This window comes from Plectropomus leopardus, chromosome 24 (genome assembly GCF_026936395.1).
Source record: "Plectropomus leopardus strain MGB_pleo_1.0 chromosome 24, ASM2693639v1, whole genome shotgun sequence".
In the NCBI taxonomy this organism is placed as follows: Eukaryota; Metazoa; Chordata; class Actinopteri; order Perciformes; family Serranidae; genus Plectropomus; species Plectropomus leopardus.
Window position 1 is genome coordinate 14,933,203 of NC_142199.1, and position 22,920 is coordinate 14,956,122.

Consider the following 22,920-nt stretch of genomic DNA (forward strand, 5'->3'; position numbering starts at 1 on the left):
TTTTACTGAGTTATTATAATTTTATAATAACCCCCTTTTTAAGGTCATTTCCTTTTCTTTTTCTTGTAAAGCTAATTTTTATTTGATTTTCATGTGCTTTTTTTTACTAGTTTCTACTGAATTTATGATTAGGACTGATGTCGGTTAAAAAGATGATCTCGATTCAATGCATAATGTTTTTTAATGCTTGATTTTTTTTAAAAAAAGCGCATTTTGTGCACAGAGCAATACAAGTGTTTGTAATATTAAAGCGGGCCCAAAGGGTTAAAGCCTAAATGCAATCACCAGAAGTAAAAAGCTGATGTTTGGCTGTAAGCATCACCAACACAACGAGGCTTTAACGCCGCGTTTGGTGTGATGACGTTGTGTCGTCTCATTTAGCCACGTGTTAACAGCTGCCTTTTCTAAGACAAAAAAAGAGTAAAAATTTACAAATTACAGATGACGATGGTGTCCTGTTTCGCTTGTTGCTATGGCGTTTAAATAGATGATACTCGTGGTAGTTGACCAAAACTCAAAAAAGCAGAATATTTTCCCTAATCAATTTAGCTTTTCATGCATTTCTTCTCTTTTATTCCCTTTATACTCCCTCGTGTGCATAATCCATTTGAATTTTATCTGTTCTGAATAAACCTACATAGTTTAGTGGACACATACTAAGTAAACGAGGCAAAAAATATCCTTTATTCATGAAAACCTTGTGATCATGCTGTGCAGCTGTACTCCATGGTCCTGAACTCTCGTCCTCAGCAGCCCTGAAAAAAAGGGTTTTTGTTGTAGGTAGGAACACTCATACGCGTGGTTCAGTGCCAGTTGAACCAAAATATTTGCTCTGTAAATGCACCGAAATTCATTGATTTATACTGTACTTCTGAAAAAAACCTCTGTGGCAGGAAAGAAAAGGGACTCTGACTAATGACTTGAAAATCTCTGCTGAGTGAGAGCGCTGCGCTGAAGCTCATATTGAGCTGAAATCATCAGCACAAACACATGACTCATGCGGGGGAATTTCAGTCAGGCTTATCCAGTGGTATAAACTCCGGTTATCGTCAGTAAAACAACTTTCTCACACATTATTTATTCACACTACTTTCTGAGTCATGTTACAACAAATCGAAAAAATTTAATCCTCTTGGATTTCACCGCTTAAAGTGGGTTTTGTGCTGATGATAGCTGTTTAAAAAAAAAAAAAAAAAAGATAAAAAAACCTGAATCATTCATCTACCTTTAGTATTTTTGTAAAATAATACCCCAGTAGTGGTAAATGTGCAGGAAAGGAGGCAAAAACAGCCCCATTTTATCCATTTATACCTGCTATTTTTGTTATTTTACTATTTCTATTATTGTTATTTTTTGGATTATTATAGCTTGAAGTACTTTAATATTGTACTTGAATCACAGCTATTTAGAGTTTCTCCTCTCTGTTTCTGTTTTTACTGTCATCTAACAGATTTAAGCATCACTGTTTATGTTCGTGATTCTTCTATACACGTATCAGAACTTTTTTTTTAAAGGTATAGTTCAGAATTATTTAAGTTGGGTTGTATGAGGTACTTATCCTTAGTACTTATCCTAATGTTTTGAACATCCATCACCATGCTTCTTGGAATTTTATTGTGAGAGGAAAAGTCAAATAACATTGCGAGAGAAGACGCAGAACTCAATTAAAATCATCTTGCAATTACGTTTCAGCAAGATTTCGAAAATATCGCTTAAGTTTTGCACAAATTTGTAACGGAAACCCACTTATAGGCGTCAGCACCTTTGACTTTGAGAAAGAAAATACCTCTATCACAATGATATCCAAATACAATGGATAGTTTTAATGATGGGAACTAGAGGGAGAAGTAATTATACTGCAAGGAGTGATTTCACATTTGCAAAACTCGACTAAGTGCAGAGTGGATGGGGAGGAGCAGTAAAACCGGATGGGTGTCCCCAATGGAGCAGTTAGAGGCGTTAAAGAAATGGTTGCTCATAGCTTATTTTCAAACTGTTTAGAAAAGTGTCATCTCTAATGAGCCATGATTAACATTTCTAAAAAATTGCAATTAAAGTTAACTGTGATTATAGTGCCAAGAAATTTAAATTTATTCATACAAACTAGTTTCTTGGTAATTTTAAAAAAGTACTTCAAGCCAAAGTCTATCATTATCTTGGTAGTTTTCTTAATGTAAAGCCGAGGGTTAGTGTCAATGCACCGACTCACTTTTCCAGTCATTTTAAAGTTAGAATTAAATTACAGGTCATCAGCCACTATTATGATAATGTCCATGCTATAATTTCGTTTTTTCTCTCTTTCTGCCTTCAGGGTCATTGGGCATCCAATCAGCTGACGTGTTCTCCAACGCCTCATGCAACACGTCCTCCAATGACTCAACTTTCTGCTCCCCTGTGGATGATGGAGCCGGGGCAGGAAGTCCGTACAAAGCTCTGGAGATGTTTTTTATCGCCTTGGTTACGGGATCTCTGAGCTTCGTGACTGTCACAGGAAATATTTTAGTCATGCTTTCCATCAAAGTCAACCGCCACCTACAAACTGTCAATAACTACTTCTTATTTTCATTAGCATGTGCCGACTTGATCATTGGTGTTTTCAGCATGAACCTGTACACAGTCTACATCATCGTCGGCTACTGGCCACTCGGACCGGTGGTCTGTGACTTGTGGCTAGCTTTAGATTATGTTGTCTCAAACGCCTCGGTGATGAATTTATTGATCATCAGCTTCGATCGCTATTTTTGCGTGACCAAACCCCTCACGTATCCGACGAGAAGGACAACTAAGATGGCGGGGTTAATGATCGCGGCCGCATGGATCCTATCGTTCATACTGTGGGCTCCTGCCATCTTGTTCTGGCAGTTCATCGTTGGACAGCGAACAGTGCCACCTGGAGAGTGTTATATTCAGGTACAGTACATAAAACCAACTGATACTTTAGGCAGACTAGTAGTATGTGATAATCTAATACCTCCAACACTAAATACAACTTTAAAGTTAAACAGTTCAGGTACTACACAAGTGTACCTAATAAACCGTCGTATATATGTCAAATGCTCTTTCCTACAGTTCCTTTCGAACCCTGCGGTGACGTTTGGGACAGCCATAGCAGCATTCTATCTTCCTGTCATTATTATGACAGTCCTGTACATCCACATTTCCCTGGCCTCCCGGAGTAGGGTCTCCAAACACAAACCAGAGAAGAAGGAGAAGAAAGGAATAAAGTAAGAGCATCAACGTAATCAAATTAATGATATATGTAAGAAACAACTTTGTGAAAGAAACAAACAATAGCATGGGGGGAAAAAATGAAATTATAATGCATTAATTTAAAATTACAAGTATTGCTATGGATCTATGACACTAAACCATGATGTCATCATGGTATTTACCATAAATAATGCAACCTGTCCACCTATCCTCTGGACTTTATACCAAAACAGTCATGTGACAGACCTTAGCGGGCTTTGCTTGCCATCTGTAAGTGCACCCAGTCCATCCTGAGCGGCAAAAGATGGTTACTGTTCTGTAGTGTTCCTGTCCCTGCTGGAGGTACTCCCCTTAAAGCAACTGAGGAAGAAGACATTCTTCTAGACGGGTTTCACTGCAAGCATACCAGGGACAGGAAGGTTTTGCTTGTAGTAGGCGTATGAATAGTGTCAACCACTCAACGTAACAGATGCTGTTTAGACAAAAGAAGCAGTGTCTCCCAGCTGACACTCCTCCCACTGTATTGTGGAAGCATACACAAAAGCATCTGAAGGAAGCACAAAGCCATGTGGACAGAGCATACGGCTGTGTCTAGCTGGCTTTTTTGACAATATTCAGAGAACACCCTCCATTTTAGGGGTGGGTGGAGCTCTAGCATTGCTTGGTTGGATGGCCTAACTCCTGAGGAAGGGGCTGCAAAGTGGCCTTGCGCACATTGGCAGAGTTGATGGGTTGGAATACCAAGTCAGACTGGGAAAGAAGATCTGCCTTAACTGGCAAGTACCATAGTTGGCAATGGGTCGACTGGAGGTGTGCCGCAAACGAAACCTCCCTGGCAACCATAGAGCTATTAATAGCACATTTTAATGACCTATGGCAATCCAGTTGAGTATATGGAGAATCATAGGTAGTGGTGAAAATCATACAACAAGCCTTTCAGTCACTCTAAAAACGTCTATGGGAACTCCTTGAGTCCAAAGGGGAAATCAGCTCTCACAATGAGTTTTTTTCTGTTGACAGAACAGATCAGTCCAAGCTTTGCCAAATCCACAACATAACTAATACCTCTGGGTGCAGACTCTCTGTGCCTGAAAGTCAGCCTGATTATCAGCTCCTGGAACATATGATACTAATATTTGACGACTACTGTGCTGAGCTTGAATTTGGTTAGTTCCAAGGGATTCCAATGATGAGCAGTTTTCGCTGCAGAAGAAAGTGTCAAACTTCCTTTCATACACTACCCATATTCAACTTTTATGCCGTCCATCTAAATGCCTTTATATTCCAAACAAAGACAGTTTGTGCTAAATACACAATCTCAGTATCGCTATCATTCTGCCCAAGGCTCACTCTGTCTGCTCTCAGCTTAAACTTTACAACATCCAGGAGAGTAGATTTCTGTGTTTAACCAGAGGAGTTACCACATGGGTCAATAAATCTCAACTTGGCACTAGATGCATTTCACCATGCTATTAACATCAATAGCATGGTGAAATGCTATTGATGTTAATAGCATGGTGAAATGCATGCTATTAACATCAATAGCATTTTAACATCAATAAATCATATACACAATTTGCTGCAGAATAAATTACCATAATGCATGTGCAATTTATTATTCATATCCATTTGTGGATTGTAAAATGTGCTTATCTGCTTTTTTTCAGAACTCCTAGCTTGATGAAGAGTCACCTGTTAAAGCAGAACAATAATAATGAAACCAGTCCCCAGGCCAGTCCCCGCTCTACTCCCAAACTCAGTCTGGACTCGACTACTACTGCGCTGGAGGCTGTGAAGAATGGCAGAGTGGAGGAACCAAAAGCTGCTCAGCCACAGCCTCCGGCACAGCCCAGTCCAGGACTCACACAGGTACGCGCTCGCACACCATTAACATCTCTGCTTACGTATGCGCTGATCAGCAGTGTCACAGCTTCATAGATTCATGTCATTTGGATGCTTTTACTGTGTGGTAGCAGTGCCTAATCTAGTTTTTAATTGCTAATGTTGTGTTGTTGTTCTTTCTGTCCGTCTATCTTTCTTAATTATCTGCGTAGGAGGAAAAAGAGAGCTCCAATGATTCCTCCACAGCTTTTATCCCACCCACAGAACCAAAGGACAACACCAACAACGAGGTGATATCTGAGGTTGGTGTTTAAAAGTTGAACAACTTTCTATTGTCTTTTTTTTTTTGCATTCAATACAAACTACAGATCCTACGATAGGAACTTTGTAGCCACGATACAGCAATCCGCAACTTCAAGCGAGCATCAGTCGGGGGCCTACAGTAGCCAAGGGCCCCTTCCCGACTCCCTGCCCTCTTCTTTTGGCACATTTTCGAGAACGTTCATATTTGACCATGCTGTTCATTTTAATCTCCATCACAAATCTGCAAAGTTTTGTGACTGCGTTTTCATTGCTGTGACCTTGCATCATTCTTTCTATTTTTCGTTTTAAATTTCTGTTACACAAGGTTCTCGCAATGATTGCTGTTAGTGTTTTAAAAACTTCAACAGTGCTTCGGAAAATGTGCCTAAGCAATAGATAAAAACTGTAACACTGGATACTAAGTATTTTTTTTTAGGGATCATTCTGGCATTTTTGTCATGGTACATACTACAAGAAGTCACACAATTAGGCTATAAAGGTTCCTAACAAAATTCTCTTGGTTTTGTTACAGGCAACAACAAATCCCGACCCAGTTGCCACGACAACAGCCAATCCTGCAGTGCCCAAGATGAACTCCGCCTCGAGGTGGTCCAAGATAAAGATTGTAACAAAGCAGGCCGGGGACGAATGCATCACAGCTATAGAGATAGTCCCCCCTGTAGACGGAGCCGAGAGGCATTCAATACCAATCAGCCGCCCTAGGACTGTGGCACGAAAGTTTGCAAGCATCGCTAGAAGCCAAGTGAAGAGGAAAAGACAGATGGCTGCCAGGGAAAAGAAAGTATGTTAATGTAACACTGCACATACATGAGGCATAAATGGATACATAGAGTGCTGACATATTATATTACATGAAACAGTTGTTTGATTAATAGTGCAAGAACACAAAGGCATATATGAGTGTTAATAATGGGAGTAACATTAGGTATTTATGCTGTCTTGCATGACAGCGGTGGCTGGAGGCATGCAATTTTCAGGTTATTTGTCTGTCAGTCCTTCCATCTTATTCTTGTAGACTCTATATTTCATGAACACATTGAGGGAATTTCTTCAAATCTGGGCACAAATGTCGATTTGGACTAAAAGATGAACTGATTTAAATTTGTTGGTCAAAGGTCAAGATCACTGCAACCTTTTGCCTGTCTCTTTCTTGTCAACGCCACACCTTAAGAGCACATTTAGGGAATTTCTTTGGCACAAACGTCCACTTGGACAAAAGGATGAACTCATTCAAATTCTGTGGTCAAAAGTCCAGATCATCGTGACCTTGCACCTGTTTTTTTCCTCATCAATGCCATATCTCAAGAACACATTGAGGGAACGTCTTCAAATTCGGCACAAACATCCACTTGTACCAAACCTTGAACTGAGTAGACTTGGGTGGTCAAAGTTCAAGGTCACTGTGGCCTTGCATTGGCTCATTCAGGTGAGCATAATATCTTCAGAGCATCTTGAGAACACAAACATCCACTTGTATTCTTACACAAAACACACAAATAACGATAAATATATCCAAAACATCAGAAGTTATTCTAGTTTTACCCTCACATAATCTTTTCTGACTAAATGCTAATAGTTGAATCAAATTTATTGGTCTGCAAAGTAGGTCACACAAGCAAACTATACCGTGATCCAGGCTACACCTTTGTTAATCGTCCAGATAGAAAATTGCAGTTTCATTTAACATGACAATAAACAAATGATCAGTTTTGCATGGCAGCATACAATATGTTGTTGGTTTACAGATGGGACTACCCAGGTTACCTGTATTACAATAATACAGAGCAGCTGCTGATTATTTGCTGTTGAGTTGCAGTCACTTCCCTTCATTAGTGTTCAAAATGACAGATGGCATTTTGAAGCATTCCTCTGAGCTTTTAAAGTGAATGCATGTATCTTAAAGCATATTTTTTTTTATTTTGTTCCAGCACTTGCAATTCAAAACAACAGCAGTGGAAGAGGATGGACTGATTAGAACTCTATGGTCAAAGGTCAATGTCACTGAGACATTGCCTCTCTCTCATTCTCGTGGAGGCAATATCTCGAAAAGGCCTTGCAAAATTTCCTCAAATTTGGCACAAATGTCCACTCTGACTCAAGACTGAAATGATTAGAATTTGGCGTTAAACCATCTTGTTAGTCTCTTTGACTATTGCAAGTAATACATCGGGTAGTAGCAGTAATTGTCGTCCTAAATACGGCGTCAAATTGGTGAAGACGTTTCTTCATTTGCCTTTGTTGTGTGCATTTGCATATGTTATCTTCATATGCAGTGCATTGAGCTCTCAGAGCCACCGTACCAAATAGCTGTGTGATGAGATTATAGTACTAGGCCTGTGGTGTTGAAGCTGATTGTAGGAATCGACTTGCTAAAAGGACAAAAACAATGTTTTAACATGTTTTAGCCCAGTTATTAAAGCATGTATACTGAGCATTACTGCCAGGAAAAAAAATCGGTGATTTCAAATTATTCTTCTCCCCTTGTTGCCTTTCCTCAATTTGAGTTTATTTCAGTTCTGAATTATAATCAGTACTTGAAATAATCAATCTTTTATGTCATTTCAATCACTCTGCTGTTATTTTTTGTCAGTTGCATCATTGTTTTGTCAAACAAAGTGTTTAATTTTCAGGCCAGTAGGCACAAAGATTTTATTTAAAACTACAAAACAACAGACACAATGTTCACGCTCATGGATTAACTATCCCAAACAAGTTTTAAATCTCAGCAAATTGATTTTCATACCACAGTGAACTGAATCAAAAACAAATAGATGCCTGGGGTATCAAAAAGATAACTGCGCTCTCATTTACTATTCATTTCTCTTTTCTTCTTTTGCTCTACAGGTGACCAAGACTATCTTTGCCATCCTGCTGGCTTTCATCATCACATGGACGCCGTATAACGTCATGGTGTTGATCTCCACCTTCTGCCAGTCTTGTGTCCCTGACACTGTGTGGATTATTGGCTACTGGCTGTGTTATGTCAACTCTACAATCAACCCCGCTTGTTACGCACTGTGCAACGCCACATTTAAAAAGACATTCAAGAACCTGCTGCTGTGCCAGTATAAAAATATAGGTACGAGATGAGATGGGAGGAGCAGACTGAGGGTGGGATGGATGGGGACGGGGGGGAAAACCACTGCAGGAACAGGGGCCAAAGGGAGAGAAGGTGAGTGGAAGAGAGTTGAAGGAGCTGGAGGGGTGAAATGGATGATAGTTGGAGAGTTCTTCTAAAGAGAAGAGACATCTGCAGGGGATGAGCACCTGTGGTTTGTTCTGCAAATGAATACCAGTCATCCCATTCAGATCCAGAGTGTAAACAGTGATTCTTCAACCTGCCCGGCTACCCTTAAGACTGAGCTAATCACCGTGCTTCTATGGGATATGATGGATGAGTTTCAGAGTTCAGGAATAGCTTCGCCGCCCATTAAAAATATGTCACTGCCATGGTAATTAAAAAAGAGCCGATGCCGCAGCCATGGCAACGGCCTTAATCACAATGACAGTGTGGCGCGAACTGGTGATGGCAGCAGCCAGTTGGAGTAGTTAGTATGAAGAACCAGCTTAACAAGCCTTCACCAGTTATCTAAAAATTAGCTGTAATAACACAGACTTACAGCAGAGCCAGTCACACATAAGGGTTTGCACAAGCAATTAAAAAAAATTTCTCACTGCCAATATGTCAAAAGGCAGGTTTCCATTACAGATTTGGTCAAAACTTAAGTTTTCTCCCCTGATTATAACATTCCAAGAAGTATGGCGAATGCACTAACCATCATTATTATCCAAGACCATGTAGGTGTGTTATATGAGTGATAATGGAAAGGTAAGCCCCTTTTACATGGGAGCGGCCATGTATGATAGTCCATGATTTCACACAGGAATTGTGGATTCAAAACATCCAGATTATGTGCTAAACGTTTGAAGAGTAATGCGATGCAATAACACATCTTGTAGCGCCTGCTGCATCATGCCCGAGGGAGTGCGTAGCCATAGCATCATGTGACCTATAAAAGACATTTGTTATAGCATGTGATCGGTGTGCGTTTCGGTGATTCCAATGCATAAGCCGTCAAATCATAATCTGCAGTGACTTCCATCAACTCCTTGTTTTTAGCACATTTTTGCATACTACTTCAAGAAGAATACTTACGATATTGTTACCTTTGGTGAGCTAGCTTTATGCTAGGAATAGAGCCACTCCTACTTCATTTCTGCGCAGAATTTGTGCTCAGTATTGCTTTGCACTTATTTTTTTTTTAATCTTTAATGCTCCAACAGAAAGAGCAGGGAGGAGAAGGTGGACCAGAAAGCAACACTGATGCTCATGCAGGGGCTTCACAGGTGAGGACAGATTATAGCTGTCATATTTATAGCATAAAAGTGACTTTGAGATTAATTCCCACAGCTATTTCACTACTACTATTCTTAATTTTGTTTTTATTTGTATTAGTGCAATAAACAGAGCAGAGAGAAAGCAGCACGCAGAGAGCAGGCTGCAGCACTGACAGTCAGGGAGACGCTTCACAGGTGAGGAGAGATTATAACTAATGGCTACAGGGAAATATATTCATAGAAGAAGACTTTGGCATTCATCTTCACTGCTTTTTAACAACTACTTTTCTAAAAAAATTCTTTGCACATATTTTTCATCTGAATCGCAATAGATAGAGCAGGGAGAAGGCAGCACGCAGCAGTCAGGACAGAGAGCAGGCTGCAGCACTGACCATCAGCCTGACGCTTCACAGGTGAGGACACATTATAACTGGCTAAGGACATGTCTGAGATTAATTTCCACAGCGTTTACCGAACTTTTCACATTCAGTTGTTGTCACTTGGCACTTAATTATCTGGCTACTTACTCTGGAGATGCTTGAGGGTCAGTCTGTGTCAAGTCAGCCAGAGCTTGGCAGCTCAAACTTTTGATTTTTTTAATAGTATAACATTTTATAATTTTAAAGAACTTGAATCAGTCCCTGGCTGCCACACATTGAATGTGAGAGGATGATAAATCACTCAGTAAAAGTCGTTTTATTCCTGAACAATCTGCCCCCCTCACTTCTGAAATGATGGGTTTACGCCCTTGCAGTGACCCCTAACCCAAAGATTTCCAAAACATTGAACACGTGTTGCATTCTTTGTAATTTTGTTTTTGCGCAACAATTTTCAGGCATTAAAATGAACAGTTTGGTACTCTTACAAGAAGGTGCTGCTAATCTCAAATAGCAAGGAGAAATTAAAAAATGTATACCAAACATAAAGCTTGGGCCTCAGGAGGCCACAACAAAAGGCATTTCTGGCAGTTTTCTTAGCTAAAAATCACAAGATTACCTAATCTGTTGCAGGCCACATTTTGGCCTTTGTCGTGGCTCAGAAACAGACATTTGTTGAAGCCCTAAAGTACAGCGTGATTCAAATCAGTCCCTGTTTTGTTATCTTTGCAATTTAACTGTAAGGGAGCTGGAGGGACCGTTCCCTCGGGCACATTTGGGCACTGCGTGAGTTGTCAAGAGTGGCCATGATCAGCTTCTGGCTGTCTGGCTGCACTTTTCTAATCGTATATTTCTTCTGTCCAAATGGATTGTTTGCCCAGATGGCGGCATTAAATGAATGTGCAAGATGTCTACAAAATATGGCCTTATCCTCTAATTGCCATGACTTTATACATGAAATTTCATGGAGAGAATTTTGTTTCTGATGTAGTCATTACAAACATTATGCAGCTTGGCCAGAGAAATTAGTCATGACGCCTCTCAAGCAAAGAGCATTCATCCACCGAGGAGTGTGGGCATGTCACTTTGTGGCGATTTCCCATTTAGACTTTGATGTTTGATTTATCCATTTGATAGTTGCGGGACGGAAATTTGGTTGACAAATTAAATGAAAAAGTAAAGCTAAGTCTGCACCACATCAAGTCAAAGACATTATCTCTGACTTTATCCGGATCTGTTAAGTGGAAACAGCTTTTTGATTCTATTTTCCATTCTTAATCACTTCTTTGGTTTCAATATTTCCGTACATGCCAAGTTCAATACAGAAAATAAAAGGGGGCAGACTGCAGTTTGATTATCTTTAGTCATATCCCATGTATCCTCATATAATGGTTTGAAAGCCACCTTACCAATTAGTGCCCTGCAAATGACATTAAGTCCTTGACATAAAGTGACTACTTAACATAAAGTTACAGAGGTTACGTTTAGGCAAATAAAGTTATTGGGGTTAGGTTTGGAAACGAATAAAATGACTCAAACTTCACTCAAAGTTCAGGATTGTTTGCTCTTTTTCGTCATAGCTGTCTCTTTTAATTTCTTCACTTCAGATTCGGTTATGCGGTTTGGATTCGGATTGTTTCCAAAATACTGGATCTGTGAAACCCTCCACTGTTTTATGATGTTAAGGAGTTATATCTTCTTCATACCTTGTGGTGCATAAGGACTTTATAGTGTTATGGTGTACAGTAGACTGCAAGGTAATCTTTTACAGTAAGTAAATTGGTTTGTTTTGCATAATAACTGAGGCATTGACTCTTCTAACGAATGTTCAGCTGACTGGACAATGCAATCCACTTTGCAGCTTCAAGCCTCAATACTGCAAAAACAGGATTTGTATTTTGAAAAATGTACTTACTGTCAACGCAAGTGCAACCAAAATTCATCTAAACGGACATTCTTCAGGCTTAACACTTCACTGAACTGTTTCCGTATCTCCCCTCACACCAAACTGTTTAATAGCTTCATGCAGTACAGTGTGTAAAGGGAGGGGATGAAACAAAGATGAAAAAGAGAAGACGAGGAGAGGTAGAGAGAGTGAAGAAAATAGATTCTATAGAGAAAACATCTGGAGAGGGAGGAAAATAACACAGAGGGTAAAAGAGGGAATTAGGGGGAGAGAATGATGAGCCTGTGGAAGAAAATGAGGCCACATTGGGAGGAGAACAGAGGAAGTACAGGAATTCCTCATTAAGTCCTGGGCTCAATGCTGGAGATATAGTCAGAAAGTCTAAAAACACAATAATTAATCTAAAATCAGGATAGCAGCATTAAATTTTGACTGACTCATTAGCATAAAGAATTCTTTTTTATTCTCATTAATTAATCTATTGTCCTCGTTATTCCTCCTATCCTCATACACAATGATTCTTTCTCTTTATGAGACATACTGACAGCTGTTAGTTCAATCATGTGGATAAACGATAAGGGGATGTCAGGTTAGAATTTTGTGCAGGCTATAAATTTAGGTCAGACATTATTCATGCCCAACAAGGATTTGTCCCAGGCCCGTTTCAAACGCAGCTATCCCATTTGAGAAGTGAAATGTCTACCAGTCAGCCGGAGTGCTTAAAATCCTGTATGGCTCAGCAGGACTGGGGTAGGCTTTCTGTCTGCGTATTATGTGGATGTGTCAGCTTAGCATGGCTCAGGAGCTGGTCATGACCTAATCAAGCACCTATTACCCACAGAAAAGAGAAAAAAGGATGCAAAAATAAAACCAGGGCGAATGTCGACCAAGGATGGCCCCTTCTGTACTTCGTCCCATAGATGTATTAAGAGAACTGGATTCGGTGTTGAAAGCGGGGGACTGCACATTCCCATGAAAGTTGCTCAGTGGTGCAAGAAGCCAGTATGTTTCAACTGCCATGTATAAAATTAAGCGGATGATCGGTGGTACCTCCACACTGGTGCAGTAGAGGTGTCCCCCTTGGCTGATCCGGCTACTTACGGTTTAGCACTCCATTAACTTGGATCGGGATAAAATGATTTAATTGTGCAGCTCTTTTTGACTTTCTTCTAGTTAGGACCCAGTGAATTCAATTTCGGTAGTGAAATGAGTCATTTTGCAGGCGCTGTTACTCTTTCGCCATGTAAGTCAATGTCCTTTTTGGCTGCAGAGAATTATGTGACGGTGTAATTAGACCTTTCGACAATAACGAAAATTGGCTTCAAAGCCAGGTGTACTTCCAGTGGGCTTGCTACTTGCCCACTTCTCTCCTACTCTCTGCCTACTTCCTTAAACCACGTCCATCTTTGAACTCCTCCATCCTTTTGATCACAACCTGTGAAGTTTCTTGGCTGAATCTTGCGCAGTTGTAACATTTTCCAACCTGGTCTTACTCCCAGTTCGTCAGATATCAATGCTCGGTCAGCGTCCGGTCAACATTTGTAGATGGGGCTCATGAGGCTGAACTCACAAAGTCCTAATTGACTGTATGCATATATGCTATTGTAAGGCGTATACTTACCTCTGGGTCTAGTTGACTGTCCTCCTCTTTTTCAATCACATTTGGTTAGTCTAACTACGCTCACTCAGTGTGGGTGAGTGAAAGTTTGACTAAACATTTAGCAGACTGGCGAGGCTGCTGCGCTGTCAGTCAGATGTCAGTTCACCACAAAGATGCAGAATTCTTTAATTTAACTTCACTGTTCTGCTGTCATTTATGTGCAGGCTGTGCTTATTTTCCACAGTTTGTCTTTGCCATGTCATCACCAATCATCCTCACTTGTGTGTGGGAGGTTTGTTAAGCAAAGTTGCAGGTTAAAAGAGTTTTAAAACTTTACATCACAATCAAACAGTAGTGAGACAAAAGCAAGTGGCTGAAGATTAGACAGGTTGCATTGGTGAATAGTATGTTACGTCAGTGGAAGGCCAATCTGTTTAGCTTCATATAATTAGCCCTGAATTTTTAATAGAATACCCGTCATTTATTTTGATATACGTGTAAAAACTCTTCCGCCTCATTTCAGCCTGTTTGAGAAAAAGTCTAAGAGCCAAACTAAAAACGGAAACTTCACTTTCGTGAAGTGCTTCTTCAAGGGTTGAGGTGAAGCTTGGAGACACCGTGTCTAGACGTGTTAGTGTTTAAAGTGAGGCTTCATAGTGACCTGATGCAAAAGGTTCTTAAAGTACCAGTTTTCTTTTAGAACCTGCTGCCTTTTTCACTGCCTCTCCATTTAGATGACTCCTTTTGATTTTCACTCTGCCCTTAACAATGTCGGGATTTTATAGGAGCAATTCACAGCACCAGCTCAGAAACTCTGACCACTTTAGAGCAGTGTGAAAGATTTTTTTTGTTACATATAAGTTAGTTTTTTCTCGCACACAGATATCAAAATAGATTAAGTCTAGTGGGGTCAAATCAAATGGGACCAAATCAAACGAGATCAAATTAAAAAGGATCAAATTTCATAGGATCCAATTAAACAAGATCAGGTTAAAGAGGATCAATCAAGATCAAAACAATTTAGATCAGAAATAACTGGATCAAATCAAACTACATCAAATTAAACTGGATCAGAGAGAAACAGGGTCAAATCAGGATCAAATCAGATGGGATCACATCAACAAGACTTATTCACGATCAGATCAAAAGGGATCTTTTTTTTTTAAAAAAGGCCAGATAAAACAAGATCAAATCAAATCTGAATCAAATCAATAAGATCAAATTATGAGGGATGAACCATGGATTACCAAGTGGGAGAAATGAGTCTAGGTTCCATAAGTTGAAACATTTGTTTTTTTCCAAATACAATGTGAGGTTACTCATAGTTGGAGCTCCTCTCTGGATTGGATGGACAACTCCTGAATCACCAATTCACTCCTGGGAAATTTAGTTTGATAAAAGATTTTTAATCTCAGCGAGCTACTTTTCCTGGATAAATAAAGTTATGAAAACTTGAAGATACGAGCTTGTGTGCAAAAAAGCAAATTTGATCAGAAACCTCTCGAGAACAAACCAAAGCAAAAACATACCATATACAATGCTTATATCATATTTTGCATGATTCATCGCAAACTTTTGCTACACCTTTTAGGCTAAATTAAGTTTTAGCTTTCTCTTCGCTTTATTGAAGCCTTTTCTTTTTTAAAACTGAAACAATTTGCTTGAAAGTAGTGAAAATAAAGCAAAAATTTTGAATATCAAGCATCTATCAAGGGTCGTTTTATTGACATGACACAGAAAGAAGTAAAAGCCTGATCTAAAAGCAAGTGTTTCTGTTGGTACAATATCATGTATTTGACGGTCAAATTCAGATTCAAGACTCCTTTTACAAATTTCGTCTTTTAAAACCAGTCAGCCAGGAACAGTGGTATCAACCTACTCATGATATTAACATTAATTTTTTGCAAGTTTTGCAAGAATAGGACTCAAAGTAGCAAAGAAATAGAGCATCCTGGTGGACTAGCAGTTAAAATGCATTCAGCAAAATGTGACGGAATTCAGGCCGTGATCTGTTTGCATGCCATTACTTTTCTCTCGCCTCATTTCCTATCATTTCTCTGCTGTTCAGAGACTAAAGTCTGTCGTCTATGCCCAAAGGACAGTTGTTACAGAGCCATTTTGAATCAAATTCCTCCATTCTGACTAAAATTGAAAGTTTAAGCAACAACACTGTTTTGCTTTGGCTTCTATAGCACAGGCATGTGCTGTCTCACAGTGTGCTTTGTTACGAAACAGTGATCATTTTGAATATGACTATAATTTGGCATATAATTGCATGACTGTCACAACATGTAGAAATGGGGAGAATTCCAAAGAGATTATGAAGTGAAAACAGCTCCTGTTATTGTCAGTTGTTGTCTGCAGTGAGACTCTGTAGGATCATTTCAAAAGCCTTTGGTAATTCATTCTGCTCCTTCCCCTGCAGTATTTCTTCATTTAGTCATTATTTTTCATGCCGTCTTCCACATCATCGTATTTTCATTTTCACGCCGTGTTTCTCTCTCTTGCTGTTTTTTTTATTTCTTTTGCAAAGTTTTTACTTTGCAAATGACTAACATTGCTATGGAGCATTTTGGAGCAAAATAAAACAAGTAATTGCACTGGAAATGATGCCATTTAAATCTGCTAATACTGTTTCTACTAATATATCCCTTTATTGGCTGGCATTTTATGTATTTGTTCAGCCAGTTTACACCTACATAGAAACAGATCTCTGCTCACATTTTTACTCTTCTGTATGTTTTCCTTTTTCGTATTGAGTTTCTTTTCTATTGCCACTTCTTCTTAAGTTCTGCTACCATTTACACTTCAGGTTCAATCATAAAAGCCAGAGTTTTTGACAGCACTTTTGAAAAACCTATTTGTTTGTTTTCTCACAATGAGAATAAAGCCTGTATCGAGATTAGAGCAACAACAACAACTTGAGAATGGCTGCTCGGTGTAATAAGAAAGTAGAAGAGAAAGAGTGAGAAAGAAAAGCAAAAGAAAGTGTCAAAGAAACCGCAGGAGCCGTACAAAGACAATCACCGACAGACTGCAGGACATGATTGGCAGTGAGGATCACAACTTGGTTAGCTGACATGCTTAATTGACAAGATGTGCAGAATAAATGCACGACAGCAGACTTTAGAGGAATTGGACTAACTGCCTGACTGCTTCACTGACTGAAGGAATTAAAGCTTCACTAGGCACGATATATTCACGAGAAATTCCATCCATCTTAAACTGAGCTGTAACAGGGAAGAGTGCCAAACATACCAAACTAAATCAAATTTTGTATTCTGTACAACTACTGGACTTTATGTCCTTAAAGTATTTAGTATTCAGCGCATTTCAGAAGTGATTGGAGACAAAGTCTCTCACTACCTTGAAAAGAACCATTAACAGCCGTTTCTCATTTAGCAACATCTAGTTTATTTGTAACCATGGTAGTTAGGTGTGGCCAGAGTTTGGCAAAGATGATAGGAGCTCTCATCAGAAGACATACTTGGGGCACTACCATGGCCATGGTTACAAAAAACCCTTTGAACTGCAGGTTTGAGGTTCTTGTGTACAGGGCGGCAGGCAGGGACAAAGACCCAGGCGTGCTTACCCCTCGCAGTGCAGACTGGCTCTAGGGAAAGTAAATGAATCTAGTGCAGAAGATGTCGCAGTACCACTGAGATAAAGTCGGACTCACTTCTACGCAAAGCAAGGGGTTCTGCAACCAAACCTGTCCCAAGGGAAAGAGTTCAAGTATCCTAAGATCTTGTTCATAGTATAGTTGGTGAAGTGGAGCATAAGATGGACAAGCAGTTTGGTTCCAGAAATCAAGAGCCTCTTTACCACAAGTCTATTTCCCAACCCTCACCTATGGTCATGAGCTTACCAAAAGAATGAGATCACGGATTAAAGTGGCCAGATGAGTTTCCTCCATGGGGTGGCTCAGACTTAGAGATAATGTGATGCTAAGGAGTCCGCCAAGGTCACAACAACCACTACAGGGAGCGTCTTTGTAAGGGTAGCCACAACCAAGTAAACAAGTCTTTGTCTCCAATTCATCCTGAATACTAAAAATATTTGCCCAAAGAGCAGCCCCAAAGGAAGGTCTCTGGTCCTGCATAAGCCTTAGCCCCAAATGTCAGTCCACACTGTATGTGAAGATACAGTTTGTACCACATCTCTAGAAATGAAGGCACATTTAAAAATGATTCAGGGTCGTTTAGTCAGTCAATGGAGGAGCGTGTATGCTTTGGCGAAAAGTTGAAAAAATAGCCAATGGTTAGCTCAGTGTTGCACCCCAGTATGCGTTTTCTCCGATGATATGACGATGCTGAAGAATCCCTGGAACAACACTCTTGCTAAAATATTTCTGATGATATGTGATGACAGGTTTTATCATCATATTAGCGGGTTTCACGCAAAATGTATTTTTTCCTGTTAGAATATGATGAACAAATGTTGTACCATGATAGCTAAAAATCACATTTTCTGTTTCATAAATCTGGATGAATTCTGTTCAAACTAGCAAACTGAAGCAATCGCCTCAAGAAAACTTAATTGGGCTGAACAACTTGAATTTTTGTTTCATTTGAGAGTTTACTGTATAACACTGTCCAAATATTTTTTAAAGATCTATATGTAAAGTCAGTGTAATGTATAAATCAAAGGTAGTAAATAGTCACCAGTCGAAATACACCACTGTATGTTCAAATGTCAATTTAAAGCTCTTTGCTGTAAATACTCAACACAACGATTGTGAATATTTGAGCTTAATATATCACATACTGACTCATTCCAAAGAGAGAGACATGGTCCTTGTGTTCTGTCAAAGTATATAAAATATATTTACCTCCCAATGTACAGAGCATGAACGTTATAGTGATCTAAAGACATTGTGAATTGTAGTCTTATATTTTGTCAGAGTATTGCTATTAAAAACTTCAGCTCAATGGTATCAGTTAAGTGACAACAAAACATTTTCACCATATGGAAGAGCAACTGATTTTTGCCATTCATTTTTATGTCAAGAGTTCATCCCTGTATTGAGATGACATATGTTTTATATCGGGAGTGGGGAAATCTGTAATATAAATGCAAAACTAAAGGAAACACCCACATATTATGTCCATGTAATGTTTCCTCTATGTTAATACCTCTGTATATGTACTGTATATGCTTTACATTTAATCTGCAACTCACCCAGAATTGGGTTCCCAACAGCGGAGAAGATGTAAACAGAGCGACTCTTTAAAGGGTAAATCAACACTTAATGTGCAGAAAGTGCAGAAGTATAAGACTGAATATTTCCAACCTTAAGCTTGCAAGATAGACTCTTGGTCAGTACACAAGTACGCCTTTTTTACTACAGGAATGCAATGACCCGTAACTTAAAAGGTAAATTTAGTGTTTTTCAGTGTGGACTCTAAGACAGTGTCATCGGCATATATTTACTATTTTATCCCATGGCACTGTTAACCCCCAACTTTAACTCCAAATTGCTCTAAGTTGCGTGTGAATGTTTATCTGAAGATGGCAGATGGTGCCTTGTATGGTAGAATTAGCTGCCAGTTAATGGTAAACTGCACTCCTAGTCTTTCAACAAAATAAAGCGCATTAACACTACCTGTGATATTCACCCCTTCACACATACAGTCACACACTGGTGGCTGAGGCTACCATACAAGGTGCCATCTGATACTCAGTTTTTAAACATTCAAATGCACTCACACGCAATTTGGGGTTCAGTATCTTGTCCAACGAACTGCAGATCCTCCGATAAGTGAACAACCACTGTAACGACCACTCTACCTCTGAGCCACAAGGTAGTTTACGAATGTGTGTGTGAATTGTGCTGCACTTTGAGAAAGAAAAAGTACCGTACAAATGTCGCCCATTTACCATTTTGTGTCTTAGACACAAAAACAAAGGTTTTTCGTTGAAAAACGTACCTTTTAAGATGAAGTCATTGTCACAGGTTTGTTTTCTATTGTTTATCCCACCACTTTTTGGATGAGTTCCCAAACCTAAATTTGGGCTCTTTGGGTGGCACTTAATCTAAGGCAGAACCAAGTTCAGCTTAAAAGCACTGAAAATTTGGTGGGGGCTGGTTAACTGTATAACGCCAACTGTGTTCTCAAAGTGTACTGAGTACACTTCGACATCACTTCAGCAAGGAAAGAATTGGAGATCACCAAAAACAGTTGCTGTTAAGTTCAACAATTCAACAAAGTAACTCAGGATACATGTAAAGAAGTAAACTAAGAAAGTAGGTTTTACTACTAAATGGAGAAAGTAGGAACTTATTTAATTACCAAAAAACATGTGTGCAGAAAGTAGTAGCTGAAAGTCTTCAAAATAAAAGAACTTCAGTGATCCAACAGTACCTCAAACATGTAAGTATGGTGAAAACATTTTATTTCTTTCGTGGGCGATAGAACTTAAACAGCAGTTTTCTGCCCTCTATAAATAATGTTTGATTTACTCTTTAAAACACTGAGTGCCACAGTAGTCAGGTCCTTCCTTATCTTTGGCTTCTAATGTTGGCTTTTGGGAAAAACATTCTGGTGATTTTTATTTTTTTATTTCTGATTTTGTCTGTATAATTCTTTATGGTTGTCCATACTTACTTTCATACTTTTCCATGTAAAACAGCATTTGAATAGACGTATCATTTTCAAAGCAACATAAATCATAGCCTGGCACAATACACAGCTAGTATTACTTTTTAAAAGAGATGTATTAAAGATATATTAGAAGCAATTTGTGTTGATACAAAACTGTAATGCTAATAAACACCTGCTGTTGAAAAGATGTATAATGTGTGTTGTTTCAAAATACATTGAACTAAAAATGGCACAGCCTTTTACACTGTATAAAAATGTAATTATTCAAAGGAACTTTTCAGATTTTTAAGAGCCCCTCCAGACATGTCTGAAGGCATAAATTTAAAAATACTTGTGTGGAAGGTCTCACCTTGTTAAAAATCCTTTATTGAAAAATCCAGAGCCTATGAATATGCAAATGTTGTTCCCTTCAACACACCACTTCATTCTCAGCGTATGTGACCTGAAGGCAAAACAGTGTGTGGCTGGGGTGATTGGGGTCTGTGGTAATCCTGTTTCTTCCTGCATCACTGTGTGTAGGTCCTCCATGGATGGCAATTCTCACGACTCTCTGTAGATCCAAACGGTTAAGGGCGATGCAGCCACCATACCAGCCGGAGATGTATTAGGTAAGGACACTCTCAATGGTGCACATGTAGAAGATACCAAATGTCGTGCAGCCTTTTGCTCCAACTGTGTGCAACTTTGAACATAGCTTAAATTATGTTTTAAAATTTACACCAATCCCCTAACAGGTGTGAAGTCAGTCTTACCTCAACTGATGATTTGACAGGACATGACATTTAGATGATGACGATGACCCAACTTGTTCTCACTCCGAACTTGTCAAATTTGTCTGCTCTTGTCATTGTTTTTTTGCGCACAAGCGTGAAGCCAAAAGTCATCTTCCCATTCCACCGGGAACACAGCTGGACAGACCAGGCACTGTTGTTATTATACGCTGCCAGACGGCACTGGTCGCATCCACATGCAACGTGCACGGACGCCATTACTTAAGAACGGCCCTAACCCTAACCTTAACCAGTTTGGTGCACATGATACGCAGAAGGTCGCAGACAAAGTTGCACCATCTAATGGTTTGAGAACGTGTTGGAGTTTAACTGAACTGACTGAAAGAAAATGAAAAAGTACTTTGTCGCAGGACTATGATTTTTGCTCAAGATGGTCAGACCAGTCAAATGGTTCTTTGGCATCAAAGGTAGCTTTTGATGACCTTTCATTTTTAAAAAAGCTCCCCCTTGTCAATGCTGCTGTCACCAATTGCTTGAAATTCTCAAGGCTTTGCAAAGGTTAGGATAAAGTTCCTTCAGGTTTTTCTCCGAGTGAAAGGAAAGCAGCTCAAAGGCAGTCTTATCTGATGGTAGATTGGGTAAATTCTCATTTGTCAGATCTATTCCCCTGATGTCACTGTCGTCTCAGAAGGTTAGGGTGTTTTCATCTTCCATTGAGTGAGCCTGTAAAGATTTCCTGGACATTTCCTGGAGAGCCAGTGCAGAAGTTGAGCACCACTCCTTATTTGTTTTCCACCTGCTCCAGTTTTTCAAATCCTCAATCCATGGACATAATGTTAAAATCAAGGTTTGCGCCAAACATTTTCAATATAGTAACCTTAGAATCATACGTAACTCAGTCACTGCTGTGGCATTAGGACTTTTACTTAAGTAAAGGGTCTAAATACGTCTTCCACCATCTTGTACAAAGAAAACGAAACATTTCGTGAGGGTGACACCTTCAAATGAGTAGCTGTCCAACAAATCAAGAGCTGAAAACAACCATAGTGCCTTAGAGAAGTGGCAGTCATGGAAGCACATCATTACATGTCCAGTACAAGTGAACAGCAAAAAGCCCAGAGGCACACGGCAGCTCAGCATTTTTTCGGCCAAGATTTGCTGGGTAATCAAGATGGTCCATCAACAAAATCGGGCTTCAAAAAGCAGTGAATCAATAATGTAAGAAACGCGCGGTGCTTTTTATGAATGCCTAAATAAAGTGACACAGAAAGAACAGATGGATGTTGTCTTGCGGTCCTGGATGAACGTGAAGGGAAGGTAGCCCTACATTATTTGGAGTTTATGGGACAAACTCAGGCAGAGAAACTTTGGGAGAAAATCAAGAGACCTCGGTCAAAGCTTGATGCTAACAGTGTCACCTGTTGTCAGTGAAGGAGAGACAGTAAGATTAGATTAACCTTACATAGTTTTGCAACATAAAAACAGACATTGATTCAGTATATATTGCATGATGCACGAAGATTAAGGTGGTTATTCTTGTATGAAAAATTTTGCTGTAAACCTGCAAAATTTGCAAAATTTATTTTTCACTGCACAATTCAATTTTGAAAGAATGTTTGTCATATTTTATTTTGCAAACTAATTTTTGCTTTGTATTGTGATGGTGTCCTATAATCCTGTGGGATGGATCAGACTAACTAACTAAACTAACTTACTAACTCCTGACTTACTGTCCCTTATATCTTTATTCTGCTGCTTGCAAACTAGTTGGTCATATTTGCATAGTTTTAAACAAAAACAGAACCTGCAGATCTTACTTCATCACGAGCCAAATCCTCTTTGCAATGATGAAGTTAAGTCAGACTAACTTGGTTTACTGACGTTGCTAAAACAAAAGAACAAGGTCATTTCACTTGTCATTTTCAAGTTGCAACAGCTTTAGAAAATTAAGTAAATGCAACCAAATTTGAAGTAAGATTCACATTTA

At 39.3% G+C, this 22,920-nt stretch overlaps 1 protein-coding gene across 6 annotated transcripts in view; it reads left to right on the forward strand.

Annotated features, from left to right (window-relative positions):
- The window catches only part of LOC121962873 (muscarinic acetylcholine receptor M4), a 145,810-nt gene extending 124,999 nt beyond the window's left edge, over window positions 1–20,811 (forward strand). For 3 of the 6 annotated variants that reach the window (XM_088074461.1, XM_088074460.1, XM_042513194.2), the window contains 6 exons: window positions 2,312–2,910; window positions 3,070–3,224; window positions 4,878–5,079; window positions 5,265–5,354; window positions 5,888–6,157; window positions 8,221–20,382. In XM_088074461.1, the coding sequence (XP_087930587.1) occupies window positions 2,312–2,910; window positions 3,070–3,224; window positions 4,878–5,079; window positions 5,265–5,354; window positions 5,888–6,157; window positions 8,221–8,466 (1,562 nt within the window). In that variant the 3' untranslated portion in view covers window positions 8,467–20,382. Of the gene's footprint in view, window positions 1–2,311; window positions 2,911–3,069; window positions 3,225–4,877; window positions 5,080–5,264; window positions 5,355–5,887; window positions 6,158–8,220; window positions 20,383–20,721 lie in introns of those variants that run through there. The other 3 variants (XR_015775868.1, XR_015775866.1, XR_015775867.1) reach the window with 3 other exon arrangements.
- Window positions 20,812–22,920: the final 2,109 nt, after the last annotated feature.